Below are 14,728 nucleotides of genomic sequence, written 5' to 3' on the forward strand. Positions count from 1 at the left end.
CCCCCTGCCCCAATCCCAATTTATCTAGAAAATAAGCGTAACAGTGATTTGTTTTAAAAAATATGTCTTTAATCGCTGTGCTGAGGAGAGCAAGGGAAGGAAGGGGCTGTCCGAGATCCGGCAGGGGGGTGGTGTGAGGAGGGGGGCAGCGGGGGCCCCGTCACCTCAGTCTGTGGACTCCAGCACGGACTCGCTGAGGGCCAGGTCCCAGTAGTGCTCCGCGCCGTGCTTCTTAAAGTGCTCCCGTGCCATGTTCTCCGTGGGGCACTGCTTAAATTTCATTTCACCGAAGCTGCGGTCCTTCGCTGTGCCCTGGGGAGGAGAAAAGCGATGCCTTCCAACCCAGCTCCGGGGAAAATCACGGCAAACAGCTTCAAGTGACTCGGGGAACTCGGGAAAAAACATTTTTCCAGGCTGATGCCTGGAAGGAAAGCGCTGCACGAGCGCTGTGCGGGGGAGACACTCCTAGTTCTGCAGCTCTACGCTACGGAAGGAGTCAGAGCAGCAGGTTTGCGTCTGATCCAAAGCCTCAGAACATCGTTTCTGCCTCAGCCGCTGTCAGACGGGGCTCGCTTCCCTCCAGCCTACACCCCTGTATTGAACTACGTCCGTGACTCACCTCCCAAACCAGAGAGCATTTGTTTGTTTTCTTAACGGATTCCTCGTCGGACTCATCATCATCTGAGAAAAACAAAAAACAAAAGCAACCAATAAAGCTAATTTTAGTCCTGAAAGCAGAGGAAGAGCAGCTTCACCACCCCTCCACGCACAGTTTTACACTTACCCTCTCCCTTTGTGTTCGATGTTTGCTCGTCCCATTTTATTCGATGAAGCATAAGACGTTTGAATTTCTTCTGTGCTTTCGGGCCTGGGGAAGAATCGAGACTGAAATTCACAAAGAGTCCTTTAACCTTCAGTTTTTAGGAAGTTCTAAAAAGCAGCAGAAGCCAAACATCGCCCACTAACACTTCCCAGCACGCCCAGCCAACCAGGCACGGCAAGTAAAGTGCAGCCAGACTGGTCCAGCACTAACACCCCCCGGGGTGGCCGAGCCTTTCCCGCCTTCCTTGGCACGGCACTCGGCTCTGGGCCACCTCGGGATTTCCTGCTGCCAAACAGGCTCAACACCTCGCAAAAATTATTTGGAGAGGCGCAAACCGTGAGGAACCATGGCAGACAGAGAACTCAGGCTCTCCTCACTCCAAGTATCAGAGATTCAAATCAAGTGCTCTTCTCTTCAACTTCGAACGCGCTGGGTTTTCTAACTGGATTACAATGCGCTCTGCAGTCAGCGCTAACCCCATTAGAGCCGTAATTAAGGGAGTTTCAAACAGCCTCCTTACTTCCTTGTCCTTCCGTAACCCTCAGTCAACAATTTTCACGCTAATTTTTGCTCGAGGCAGCTTTCGACCGATATGCTGTGACCAAAAGCCTGCCTCCGAAGTCCTCACCTCCTTCTACCACGACCACGTTGACATCTTTGTGTAAAACCACCACGCCTGTCAAGTACAGCTGGCCAGCATTCGCCTCGATTTTGAATTTTTTTGCTGGATTGCTCAAGTTTCTGACCCTAAGGATAGGATAAAAAAAAAACCAAAAAAACAACACACACCACTGGAAAAACAGAACTATTATCACCAGCCGTTAGAGCTCCCTACCCTGCCTTGACTGGGTCCAGCATTTCCTCCTCCAGCTCCTCAGGGGCGTTACCAACCCCTCAAAATGACGCCCATTTATTATCAGACTGCTCAGAGGGGCTGTCGTCCATCCCTTCCCATTCTCATTTCATTTAGATCTTGAAATTTTGCTGATTTCTGGACATCAATGTACCAGGTTAGCTCTGTCAGTCAGGAAATGGCCCTCCTCATCAGAAACTTCAATCCCAGCTGAAATGCTCCAACCCTGACACGTGGTTTTAGTGCTCAGCTATCACAGGATCAATTAAGGACAGAGTTAATGGACGTGTCTTTTGGGACAGTGTAATTACTACAGGCCGGAATTCTTTAATGCTTGATGAAACCTGACGAGCGGATGCACAGCCCTGCTACCGAAGGCTGCTCCTCTCTATCAGCACGTTTCTATTGGGCATTTGTCAGGTTTATTTAGAAAGAGATGTCCGTTGAGCCACCGCCAAGGGCGCCCAGCCCAGCACTCACCTGTACACAGCTATGTGAACTCCCTGCGAAACGTCTTCTTTCAGCTTTTTAATCTTCTTTGCTTTTCGCTGTTCCGCTGTGAGCTTTCTCGCAGCATTTGCTTCTTCGTGAGCTCTGGGTGCAAAGACAGACGCAGCAATAAGCAAAATGCAGCCTACGGAGTATCCGTTACGGCATCAAAACGGATCCTTCTCTTCGTAAGCACAGAGTATGTTCCACAGATCCCAAAGCAGCTGCAACTCCTGCCCAGATTTCTGCCTGCACCTGCCTGAATTAAAGGCTTGTGGGCTTTTTTTAATCCAGTCCAATTCATCCTCTATCTCTTTCTTGAAAACGTTCATTAGTAACAACTGCAACAGCGATCATCATCACAGTAAGAAACTCATTTAATACAGGGCACAAGGCCACTCGCCAGTGGCAAGAGCTGGTCACCAAGACCCAGCTCCCCTCTGGGGGAGTCATTCGAGGCAGCTAAAATAGGCTACAAAAGCAATACGCAGAAAGTCACGCTGCTTCTGCTTTGCTGCATCAGTTCAGGGATTTCGTTCTGTATAAACAAATGCAGCATCAGCACTAAATCCATCTAAAACCGACCCCCCCCCAAAAATACAGTACAATGTGCCACCTACTTCTGTCTCTTTGCCATCTGCGCTCTAACGTGAGCTTCGACTTTTGTTGGGTCCTGAACAGCTTCCGTCCCCAGTACTCGCATCAAGTTTGAAATTCTTACTGCAAGGGAAACAGGAGAGGAACTGTGAGAGGCTCCTGTCGGACGCCAGCTTGCCGTAACAGTAAAGCGCAGAAACACCAGGCACACTTGCAGGCTCATAAACCGACTGTACAGGCAGGTATCGGCTCACACCAAGGCGCACCGATACACCGATCTGTGCAATCCCATAGAGGCTCTGCTGCCTCTGCATTCTTGACCACGCTCAGGCTTGGCACGGGCCACTGGTTTGACAGCGAAGGGCCCGCGTTAGCCCAGAGCTCTGCTCGCAGCCTCCCCGCCGTAGCCGTCATTTACCTTTGGGCTCTGGTGGTGGCATCAGGCCCAGCCTGACTTTCTCTTGCAGCTCCTTCTGGGCTTCTCTCCGAGTCTGTCGCCGCAATTTCTTTTGCTCTTTCTTAGTTAAATAAACACCCAGGGTCACTGGTGTGTCACTGTCCACTGGGAAGAGAAACGAGGCAAAATAAACATAAATCTGCTTTTGAAGATGCAAGAGAAAATACTGCCTGCAACCATTAAACCCGTACCACACTCCGTCATATCCGCACTTTATCGGCAAACCTGACGCCTGCAGCACTTGCAGGCTGTTTGCACCAAACACAGAACGAGGAAAACGGGTTTTGGCTATTTTTATTGATTTTACCAAAAAATAAAATGCTCTGTAGTTATTTTATGTCCCTTCCTCAGGGCAAGAAAGTCAAAACCAACCTGCCGGAGATGAGGAGCTGTGTCTGCACTGCTACCCCACCTACATCATCAATAGGCAAGCAAGCTACTGGTAACCACTACAGGTTTTATATCAAGTTTCCAAAACCAGGGCAGAGACTCTCCCTCCCAATTTCAGCTATCTTTGCAGAGCTTTCAGACTTATCTTTGCATGATTTCTTCTCCTCAGAGGGACAAGAGACCCTGGGCTGCAGTGCTACAAGTAGAGGTTTGCATGCTGGTTCACCCCAGCAGCCGTTCGGGGTATTTTATGTCTAGTTTAACAGCAAAGTCGACCAAAACTGGGGCAGTACCTGGTGGGTTGAGCTGCGCTGGGTGCTCCACGAGGTTTGTGATCCCAAAGTACTCGTCTCTCTTTGAAGACGTTCCCCCTTTTCTAGAAAGGAGAGAGTCGGGCATCATTGCAAACCTCCCAGCCTGAACTCCTGCATTCCCTTAAACACAAGCCACGAAAAAAAACCACAAACAACACTTCCTTTGGGCCAGCCGTGGCAGGTACGTGACACGCACAAATCCCTACCCAAAGCATAGATCTGAGCTTGACGTACTGAAGGAGACACGCAGTGATGTAGTATTAATGCGTAGGTGTCTCCCCCAGCGGAATATCCACCTACATTTCACGGTTAGGAAGCAGGCTTCCCACAAGTCTACCGTGAACAAGACTTGTACAGAACGCTCACACTTAAAAAAAAAAAAAACCCCACAACCCAAAACACACCACCAATTTTGGGCCAAAAAAAAAAAAAATCCCTCTTAACTCCACGGCAGTCACCTTCTCGGTTGCTGGAGGAATGCTGCCTCCAACAAGGGAGAAGGGCAGCTGCCTACCACCAAGGCAGCTTGCCTCTCTCCCCAAGAGACTTTGGGAGCAAACCTAGTGTCCGCCTGGAGCTCGGAGATCTGCAGGTGGAATTCAGTAATATCTGGCCTGATTTACCCAAGGGCTCAACAGACCACCATGTTACTCCCAAGAAGTTCCTCGAGTTTCCTCCTGCGGCAGAAGGATCAAAACCTGGCAAGTAAACTACTTACAGGTCAAGGCCGTTAGGGATGATGTAGGAGTCCCACCACTCTATCTCTGGGATCTCCCCCTCTTTCAGCTCCTTCTTTGGGGTAATAAGAGCCAACTTGGTGGAAGTGTGTATCCCTGTCTTCCTGGCAGCCTGCGAGATCTCTGCCTGCAGTTTTTCTAGTTGAGCCTGAGAAGAAGAAGAAGAGGAAAATGGCACATAAAGGTCATTCTAAAATAGCACAACCTTCAGGAAAAGCACAATATGTATGCACCTGCTGATTTATTTTGATTTCTTTTTTTAAACAATCCAAAGCAGACCGCAGAAGAAACCACACTGCACATGACAGTGCTTTTGCAGAAGCTCACAAACCTGCCAAAAACCTGGTCTTACTACTGAGCATTCTAGGAGCATGGAACAATCCCAAAGGAATATCTCCCTATAGGCACCATATCCTTGGACTTTTCTGTCTAATGAAGCGCTTCTCTCCCATTCTCCCCAAGAATTTGGGCATTTTACCAAGATTCCTTTAAATCTCCACCTCTAGGCTGATCACTTCTGCGGAAAGAACACTGGGCCAGGAGATGATCTATTCTCTTTGGAAATTTTCAGTCTTTTGTTAAAAAAAGAAAAACAAATAGATTTTTGCCTTTCATCAAGTGAAGCTAGCTGTAAGAAAACACTTTCCACATACACGTTCTAATTTGGATGCCTGCCTTTCCAACAAGAATGATGTCAACTGGAAAGTTTCAGGTGACTTCACTAAAAAGCTTCTTACTCAAAGGCACCACAGGTTCCTTCACATCCCAGGAGAGGAGAGTCAACTCCCCTCCCGAACCGAACCCTCACTTCTGTGCTGTCAGTTAGCATGGCAAGACCTCAAATACCTTCGTTCGCAACCTCTGGGCAATTTTCTCAAATTTGCCTTTTTCATGGAACTTAAAGGTGCGTTTCTGACGCTGGGCTGGGGTTATGGAGACTCGGGGGTCAAAGTAAGTGTTCGACTCCATATCTTCCGAGGGCTTTTCTTTAAGCTGTTGTTTGAACTGCTCTCTCTTCACAGCTCTGATGTTTGCTTTTAGGGTTGGCATGCGGTGAGTCAACTCAATCTCTTTACCAGTCGCATCAACAGTTCGGCCTTGCTCATCCAAGATCAGTGGCGTAGGCTTTGTCTGATCTTTCAGCTCCACTTTCCTGGTGGCAAGACAAGATACATTGTGTTAAAATGCGAGTACAGCATTAATTCAAAGAAAACGGGAGCCTTGTTTCCACAGTAAGAACCAAATCGGCCCAAGACTTGTGAAAGGCCCCCTCGTAACACTAAATCTCATCTACGCCACCACAAAGGACTCAAATCTCGCGTGCAGAAGTTGGGAGTCTTACCCAAGGAAGGAGTAACTGCCATTTCACCTCTTTAATATAAAATTTGTCCCTTCAGCAGCCATTAAGGCCACTGCTAGGGAACCAACAGTGCTGGAGAAACCTTTGGTCAGACTCTCCATCGGCATGCTGGCCTTAACGCCCGTCAGGATTACACAGCAAACGGCAGGTACTCACGGCGGCGCGATCCCCATCGCGTGCAGGTTGGCCAGCCCCACCATGTTGGCGTTGCCAATGAGCCCTGGTTTCAAGGCCAGCTGAGCCTGGATTCGGGCCTGCAGCTCCGCAGCTTTCCTGGCCTTCTCAATGGCATCATTCATGAACGTCGCTGCCTGGGAGGGCTGGATCGTGTTGCCGATGGGGAGACGTTCCGATTGGGATGAAGAAGAAATTTTTGGCTGTTGACAGAGAAGGAAGGTTTGTTACATGCCTGTTCCAGCACACCTAAGTGAACACATCATAGCTGAAATGGGGACCACGGCATTTGCCCGTCGCTTCCGGTAGGTACCTGTGGTGTTGGAGGACTGATAAAACTCAGCTGTTTTTTCCTCTCTTCGATCTGCCGGGTGGCTGCCTCCATCATCTGTTTGATCTGTGGCAAGAGAATTGGACAGTGAGTTTTCTTCGCTCTAGCAGAAAGGGTCCTCAGCACCCTTTTACAGCTGCAAACACACGCAAGCCAGCTTAGTGAGAACAGAATTGTATCAAACTGCCCTAACCAACAAACTCCAGCTGCGGAGAAGGAATCTAACAGCGCAGGCACTCTCTGCCAAGACCATTTACTCTCGCTTATGCGAAAAGAACATCCAACCGTTCCCTCACGTTATCGTTAGCCTAACGCACTAGCGGCAGTGAGCCTTATGAAGGGAACAAAGGCAACGATAGCAGCAAACAAAGGACAGGCAAAAGCAACTTGCTATTTTCTTGCTCAGCTTGTGAGATGAATTAAGATGAAGTAAATAAACACTAAACCACATTGATATTCAAGATCCCAGACACTGGCAAGCTCTCTTCTGGGGCAGAGCTCACGTAACACGGCCTAGTTAAGACCGACCTGTAGTTTGGTCAGCATCCCAGGGCTCTCTGACGGTGGGCCTGGAATGACCTCGGGCTCATCCTCAACCTCCTCAAATCGCGGTATGCGCCGCTTCTTGACACCGGAAGATTCCTTGGATACCTCAGAGTCATCACCAAACACATCCTAATGTAAAAGGAGAGGAGGAGAAAACTGTGGTTAAAAACAAAGAGTTCTCCTCACGGACATTGTTTTACGATGAGAAACCAGCATGCGGATCAGATCCAGCACTGTATGGTCAGCAGTGCACTGTGGTTCAGAGTTTTCAGGGTGGCACTCGCAGCCTGACCCACGCGGGTAATCCCACATGAAGCCTGTGCCCTGGTCCCCCACCAAGAGAAGCATCAAGGATGATCCATGCAAGAGCTTGAAGAACAGGAGACATCACAGGGATGTGCCCGTGTAAAAGCCACCATCGTTCTCTCGGGCGGTCAAAGGGGTTTTGGCACTGAGGAGATTTAAGGTCTTGCTCAGCTACCCAGAGAGATGGAAAAAGCCTGCCCACAAGCTGAACTGACTGGGCTAAAATGGTTTCCACATCTTCTGCCAACTTCAGAGGGTTTGGTGAAGGAAGCTGCGCTGTCCCACCATGTCCCCCCCAAAAGGAGGACACAGCCCAGACCCGGGGCAGGTCAGGACACCTACAGCATTCCCTCACGCTCTGACCCAGCCAACTCCAGCTCAGATCCAAAGATGCTGCGCTCAAATTGAGCCGCTCCGGAGAAGCGCAGCTCGGAGAGCAGGCAGAGCAATGACCACGCTGATGGACTCGTATACAGCGTGAGGGTCACAAAACAAAAGTCGAGGTGCATTTTACACAGAGCTCTGTTCAAGCACGCCCCAGCTCAAGAGACTGCGGCCATGGATTTCATCTAGTCAGTGCCTATTTTGTGTACGGTAAACTGGATTTGTCCATGCGACTGTGTTACTGTAGTGTGTGTGTCAAGGTGTTATTTGAAAAGAAAATATACACACCGGTTGTAAGCGTTAGTTGCAATCCCTTCTTCACTATAACGGTTCATATTCTACAAGGACACTTCCTCATCCAGACACAGGTACTTCTTGGAAAACCTACAAGTTCAAGAGAAAGGACTTGCCCATAGTATAAAGTGTGTAAACCATTATGTTTTAGTTCCTGAAACTTCCCAAGCAAGGACCTACCCCACAAGAGTTAATCAAGGAGAGAGAAGGCAGGTCAGGCAGTGCGCTGAAGACAGCTAACATGACCAGTACGTAGCATTCTGAATTAATCCACTGCTCGCTGCTGCAAGATCTATGTGTGCAAGTACAAATTCAACTCCAAAACCTGCACTGGGGTGGGGGGGAAGTCAGTCTGTTAAGTATGACCGTGATCTGACAATCTCACTAGACTGTCTCGTGTTACAGCAGGGTCAGGACAGATCTAGATCTTGATGGACGACGTCCAAGAAAGGTAATTCCGGAGAGAGGCATCGACGATATGCGGGCGGGATGCCTGTCCCCGTGCCAGGAGCCAAGAGAAGAGGATAGGTCTGCTCTGCCTCTTCCCAGCCCTGCGTTCGGGTTAGCCGGGAAGCCGAGACTACCGAGACACACCAGCGGACGCTTCACCGGAGAAGAATCACCTACTCCACACCCAGACCCATCCCTGCTCTGCTCTGCCAGCATGAGATCCCCTCTGCAACACGCTGCTGCTCCCTGCCCTCCCCCTGTACTGGCCACGGCCACAAGGAAGATGAGAGGACAAGACAGCCCGAAAGTGGGGACAATCCGAATTCTACTTGTGAAGAAAGGCGGGATCCACAGGCGCTTGCTGTGCCACGGGGCTGCAAGAGTCACCCTGCCAGGCTGCAGCCTGCACCCTGCCACCACAAAGCACCAAGCAGCAATGGGGATTGAGGACATCCCTATCCCTCCGCCATCTCCCCAAGAGGTCAAAAGCAAGTGGGTCGAGGGGAGCAGCTAGGATCCACCAGCCTAGCCGAAATCTTCCTTCCTAACAGCCCCATGGCAGCGCCAGCCCAATACCCAAATTAAAGCGGACCTGCAGCATGGAAATACTTGAAAGACGCTTAGTGGCACCTCTGTTGTGACCAAGAAAGCTGCAGAAGACCAAGGTCCTTTTAAACTACCGTCACTCTCAGGAGGCTGGGACTTGTGAACCCAAACCTCTCCAGATCTTTAAGTTGGGTTGCACTGCTGCTCCTCGGGCTGTACCGAGGAGTACGGAAGCTGTTCTACCACACCATTCGTTAATTGGTGCACGTACCCAGACCTGGAGACCATTCTCTGGCACCAGTTAAGGTCTCAGCTAAAGCGTGGGAGAAGAACCAAGTTTCTACCAGAAAACAGGGAGTGCAGGCAGCTGTCTCCCCACACACCTGAAGAGATCCAAATCCCGAACAGGATAATTCTAGCTTATTGAGGTTAAGTGCTGACTAAAACTGTCACAGAGAAACACAGATTGCCATAAAATAGGAACCTCAGAAAAAGCGAAAGGGAACTTACTTTGTAAGCAGGGAGCAGCATGGAGAGTAGCCCCTTTTAAACTCGGTATGCGAGTGATGGAAAAAATGCAATCCCGGAAGATGGCGAGTGAAGTCTTCAAGAGAAGAAAGGAGGTGAAAACAGGTTTGGATGCATGAGACTTCTACCATCCCAAACAAGCGTTAGATGGGAGAAACATGAGAGAGCTATTAAATCCCTGCTGGAATTAACCTTGTGCTACAACAGGGCTTGTCAAAAACCACCTTCTGTTGATTCCGGATGGAAAAATAGAATGAAAACCCATCAGATCACCCACCACAGAGCCCCACTCACTCGCTGATGGGGAGAGCTGGCTGGCAGAGCGAAACACGGCGTGTCTGGGCAAGGAAGAGCAATGGGAAGTTGCTGGGACCACCTATCCCAGGCTCCCAGCGAAAACACGGCACTGCCAATGCAACGGTAAAGAGTACGAACGAAAACAGAGAGATGGAGTCCTATGAAGTTACTCCACTGCACAAGCCTAGCAGAGATAGTTAACGAAATCAAAAGCTTCCGAGCTTCCACCTTGGCCGCCATCAAGGATAGCATGGCGCTACCTCGTAGAGAGAACCGAAAGGTAAAGGCTCACACACTTCATCATGGAGAAGAGTCTTTTCTCTTGAACTTTAAGCATTACAAGATGTACCTCTCTGGAAGAGGAAAGTGTGGCAGAGTACGAGTGCTGCCTTCACGGCCACCAAACCACAGAAAAAAAACAACAATCAATAATCACCTTCAGCTCTCGCTTCCGGTTCCGGTCACTGTTGGATTTGGAGTGCCTGGAGCTTCGACCTTCCTCCACCGCTTCAAAGAGCTTGTCCACAAATCGCAGGGTGGAATCATCAAGAAAGGGTTTCAGGTGGTCTGGAAAAGAAGAGGAGTTGTGTAAATTCAGAATTCACTGCCTGGGATGAGCGGAAGAACGGAGAATTCGCAGAGACTTCTGCAAAGCTGCAAAACACGTATTTAAAGGTGGATTCAACCCCACTAACGCAGTGGGGCCTGCGACTTGCGCTCCGGAGGCCTCTGAGGATCCTGTTGTCAGGAATTTTAAACTCTTAAGGATTAAGGGAGTCCAGGCCTCAACTAGAAAAAAAATTAGGGTTCTAATGGTCAAAAACCCCCCACAGGTTAAATTATCATTTTCAATTTCTTTAGAAACAGAGGCCTGAAATTAATTTTTACTTCCTTAATATTTTGTAACATATTCCAAGGCTTCTGATCATGTCTCACCTGCCTGCGTGGATTTGCATGTACTCACCTCTGCCTCATCAAGGCGGAGTCAGAACCACCCCTGTCCGTACCCCTGCACGTACCTCAAGAGCTTCCAGGTTTTGGGGGGCGGTTTGTTTCTTTTATAAAACTAGCTCAACGCAAACCAGATTTCACACCTGTAAGGACAGCATTCATCCCCCAGACACTGCCAGCCACCACCGGCAACAAAACCACGACCTGCCATGCCGCCTGGCACCACCAGCAGTAGGTTGGTCTGCCGGGAATAGAGGGAGCGAGTTTAGATCCGAATTGAGGCTATTTCATCGAGGCTGTTTACGAATTTGTGTGCACCTATGTTCTCCGTCAAGGGGTCTGACCACCTCTACAAACAGCTGCAGGGTCAGGGTTGGAGCCCACGGGACGTACCGGCTGCTTTCTTTTTATCCATGCCCTTCCCAACGCAGTTCAGTGCTGCAGTGACCACCGTGGGCTCCGAGAACCCCAGAACTCGCTTCACCGTCTTCTCGATCCATGGTTTCAGCTCATCCAATTCCCTTTTGGAGAGCGACATCTTTGCCAGGAGGTGAATTGAATTATCTTGTTTGTACCTGTAAAGAAGATAGATAAAAGAAAAACAGATTAGTAAAAGAAAGTATCAGATTATCATTGCTTGGGTGCCGCGCTTTTCTCCTTCATCGCGGTGAAAGCTCTTGGAGATGACTTTTGCTCCCTTATTTTTAAAACACAAGCTAAAATTAGATGAGTCACACGGGGAGGAAGGGCCTCATAAGTGAGAAACCCACAACCTGAGCAGACAAGATGCAGCATCAGGTCCCGCGAAGGGAAATCATGCTTGCAGATTACTCTGCAGGGAAAGCCCTGAACCTCCTACGTCCCACCAGTCTTCCCTCATGGATGACAGAAGGACACACGGCGAACACCATACCGGTCCTTCCGGATCAGCCTCCACTTTCACACACCACAAACAGGACAAAAACGTTTGGTCTTGGGGTGTTCCTTCACGTCTCGGCTTCTGTCTGAACTTCTCTCAGTTCTTTTCGTGGCTGCTAGGCCAGTCGCTCACGCGCCTCAAGACCCACAAGTTTGCGCTCGATAGTTTCAGAAGAGCAACTGCAAGCCCCCTCGCACAACACGAGCTCAGTAACGCTTCAAGGAGATCTAGAAAAACCTCACAGGCACCTGCTCGCCCTTAATTAGTCCCTACCCTGCGAGGTTCACAAACTACTTTGAACATGCTCCGCTTCACCCGTATTTAAAAGTTCAGCACATGCCTGGCTGCCTCTGTGTTCACTGCTTAAAGCAGCAGCTGCCGTTGGCAAAGCCAAAATTACCCATTTTTCAGGGCAAAAATTTCTCACTGTTAATAGTTAGCGGTTCTCAAGCTACCGGCCCCAGTCTGCAGATGTAATAACTTTTAATTAGACACCCAGGCTCTAATCTGATTTGGAAACCAAGTCTCCTCTATCTGGAAACCGGAGAAAATCTTCTTAAGAAAATATGTTTGACCTCGGCATTTCTTCCCCACACGAAAAGACCCACAGAGCCTTGATGTTAACAGGGGTCTATTTTAACAGAAATCAGATCACAGTTATCGTTCCTAAAAGTGATAATTAAGAGCCTGGGTGTTAATTCTAAGGAAGTACTTCTCGATTTGGGATCTGCAAACAGCAGCCAAGAGAATCTACAGGTTTAAATCTACGTGCTCCCTCTGGAGAGTTCTTCCCTCTCTACAGCCAAAAGCCTGAAAATCTCTATGGCCTTGTACTTCTTACAGCAAATTTCTTCATGATATATTTAAAAGCAGCATCAAAGACAGGCCAGAACAGTATTACAGAATTTCACCTATAAATTTTGACTTCGTAGTATGTAATGCTTCAGGCCAAAGCTGGAGATTCAAGACAAGTGGAAATAATTAATTGCTACACTTACACATCAATAGCTTTGTGCGCGTATGCTATTAAAACGCTGAACTTATATAATTAGTGCTTCTTTGAAATTCTGTATTAATCTTTAACTTCTGTAATCTAATAAGGACCGACAGAGGAGCGCAACAGGTTTAACGGTGTTCCACTGGGAACACCGGGAGAGGAAACACGCCATTCAGTGTCCGTAGGGAAGGCCAGCATCAGTCCCCCTTGGACTGCGGGGACTCCTGGGGACGCACGGGGCATCCACAAGGAACCTAGTGGGGAAATGACACCTCTTACATCAGGGTTTTTTTTGTGTATATATATACACATATATGTATATATAGGGACTAACCGTCTTTGCTATGTTACTTCCCGGAATGGTGAGAACCTGAAGCCGATGCTTCCGCGGCCAGACAAACTCCTTCCTTCAAGGATCAAAAAAAACCCACAAAACCCACAAGAGTTCAGCTCCGCCACCTAAAACTCGCCCGCCTGAAGTCACAATTCCTGCTGAGGCGCCGGTCCCGAGGAGAGGTCGGTGTCGCACACCAAGGACGCGCCTTTGCACGCCCGGTCGCCACTGAACTGCTCGAACTCGCCGCTGGAGATCGCCGGCGGCCCCCGCAGCCGGTACCCGCGAAGTACCGTTGCCTCCCGCCCGGCCCCAGCTTCCCCCCCCCCACCCCCCCAGGCCCGGAGCAGCGCAGCGGCCCGACCCGGGAGCGGAGCGGGACCCCTCGGCGCAGCCCCGGCCCCAGCGCGGAGGGACGGCGGCGAAGGGCTCTGCGCTGGCTGGGCCCGGCCCCGGGGCCGCCTCAGGCGCGGCCTCCCCGGTGCCGCCGCTCCCTTCAGCCGCGGCCTCTCCAGCCCGGCGCCCCCCTCCCTCCCCTCCTCCTTCCGGGCCTCCCCTCCTTCCCTCACCGGAGCGGGCGGGGCGGGGCGCGGCCCCGGCAGGCCCCGGCCCGGTCAGCGACGGTCCTGACGGCGACGGCACGTCGCGACGGAAGCGGAAATGGCCGCGCGGCGCCTGCGCGCCCGCTCGCGCGGGAGCTGCCGGGAAGGAGGAGGGCGGGACGTGTAGTGCGGGGGCGGGGCGGGCCCCCCGCGCCCCGCCCACATCACGTGGCTGGAGAACACCCGCCTCCCCCTCCCCTTCTTTTTCCCGCCACCGCGCGTCCGCGAGCTCAATCAGCCGTAATTAAGCACAACTAAATTAAAAACGCGACTAAGGGCGAGAGGCCTTTATTAAAGTCGGGGGGAGGAGATATGGCTTCCCCCGCTAGCAGCCCAGCCAGGGGTCCTGCCGGCTGCCCCGCGCCAGGAAGCTGATCTTCCGCCCCATCTCGGCGTTGTAGACGCGCCGACACGCCTCGTAGGCCAGGCGCTGCCGCCGCCGGCACGGCTTCTCGTAGTACCGCCGCCGCCGCACCGCCTCCACCAGCCCGTCGTGCGTGAGGATCCTGGGCGGGGGAGAGAGATGGGGTGAGACGCACCGCGCGCCGCCCCCTTCCTGTACGTTACCCGACAGTGGGTCGAAACCCAGAGGATTCGGTTAAAATTCAGCCTCGCTTCTCTATTTTTAGTTCTCCCGCATCGATTCCCACCGCAGCCCCCAGGGCTGAAGCTTTTCCGATGATGTGTTTTTGTTTTGTTTGTTTTTTAATCCCAGAAAAGGTTCACCCGTCTGTGTGCTAACACCGGGCGCAACTCAGTGCATGCCAGGATTAGCCACAGCAGTGTCCTGGGGACACCCCGGTTCATTTTCCTCATCGGCCGTCGCCCCGTGGCGGACCGAGGATAACAAGGAGGGGATCGAGCGCCCTCGGCGCTTCGTTAAGCCGTGACAAACGAAGGCGGGGTGGTGGCAAGTCGCGGCACAGCGATGGAACCCCCTCCTCCTCAAAGAGCCGTCAACGGCCACCAACTCTCCCAACCCCTGGTGTCCCTGCCTGCGCTCCTGACTGCTCCTCTGCCGATTTATTAGTTTTAATTTATTTTAATTT

General features: G+C 50.9%; 1 protein-coding gene across 2 annotated transcripts; it reads right to left on the bottom strand.

Annotated features, from left to right (window-relative positions):
• Nucleotides 1–165: 165 nt before the first annotated feature.
• On the bottom strand, nucleotides 166–11,365 carry PRPF3 (pre-mRNA processing factor 3; the record flags this gene model as incomplete). 2 transcript variants are annotated; one of them, XM_082011702.1, is made up of 15 exons in its annotated part: nucleotides 166–312; nucleotides 620–681; nucleotides 785–868; nucleotides 1,452–1,570; nucleotides 2,157–2,270; nucleotides 2,786–2,885; nucleotides 3,181–3,324; nucleotides 3,903–3,985; nucleotides 4,642–4,808; nucleotides 5,507–5,813; nucleotides 6,177–6,373; nucleotides 6,508–6,591; nucleotides 7,054–7,200; nucleotides 10,313–10,443; nucleotides 11,221–11,365. In XM_082011702.1, the coding sequence occupies 15 exons, from the start codon at nucleotides 11,363–11,365 to the stop codon at nucleotides 166–168; spliced, it is 2,031 nt and encodes a 676-aa protein (XP_081867828.1). The 2 variants fall into 2 exon arrangements, with proteins under 2 accessions (XP_081867828.1, XP_081867827.1); XM_082011701.1 differs by having other exon boundaries at nucleotides 6,177–6,397.
• Between the last annotated feature and the right edge of the window lie 3,363 nt (nucleotides 11,366–14,728).

The sequence above is a fragment of the Phaethon aethereus genome (assembly GCF_964289735.1).
Source record: "Phaethon aethereus genome assembly, chromosome: 28".
Classification (NCBI taxonomy): domain Eukaryota; kingdom Metazoa; phylum Chordata; class Aves; order Phaethontiformes; family Phaethontidae; genus Phaethon; species Phaethon aethereus.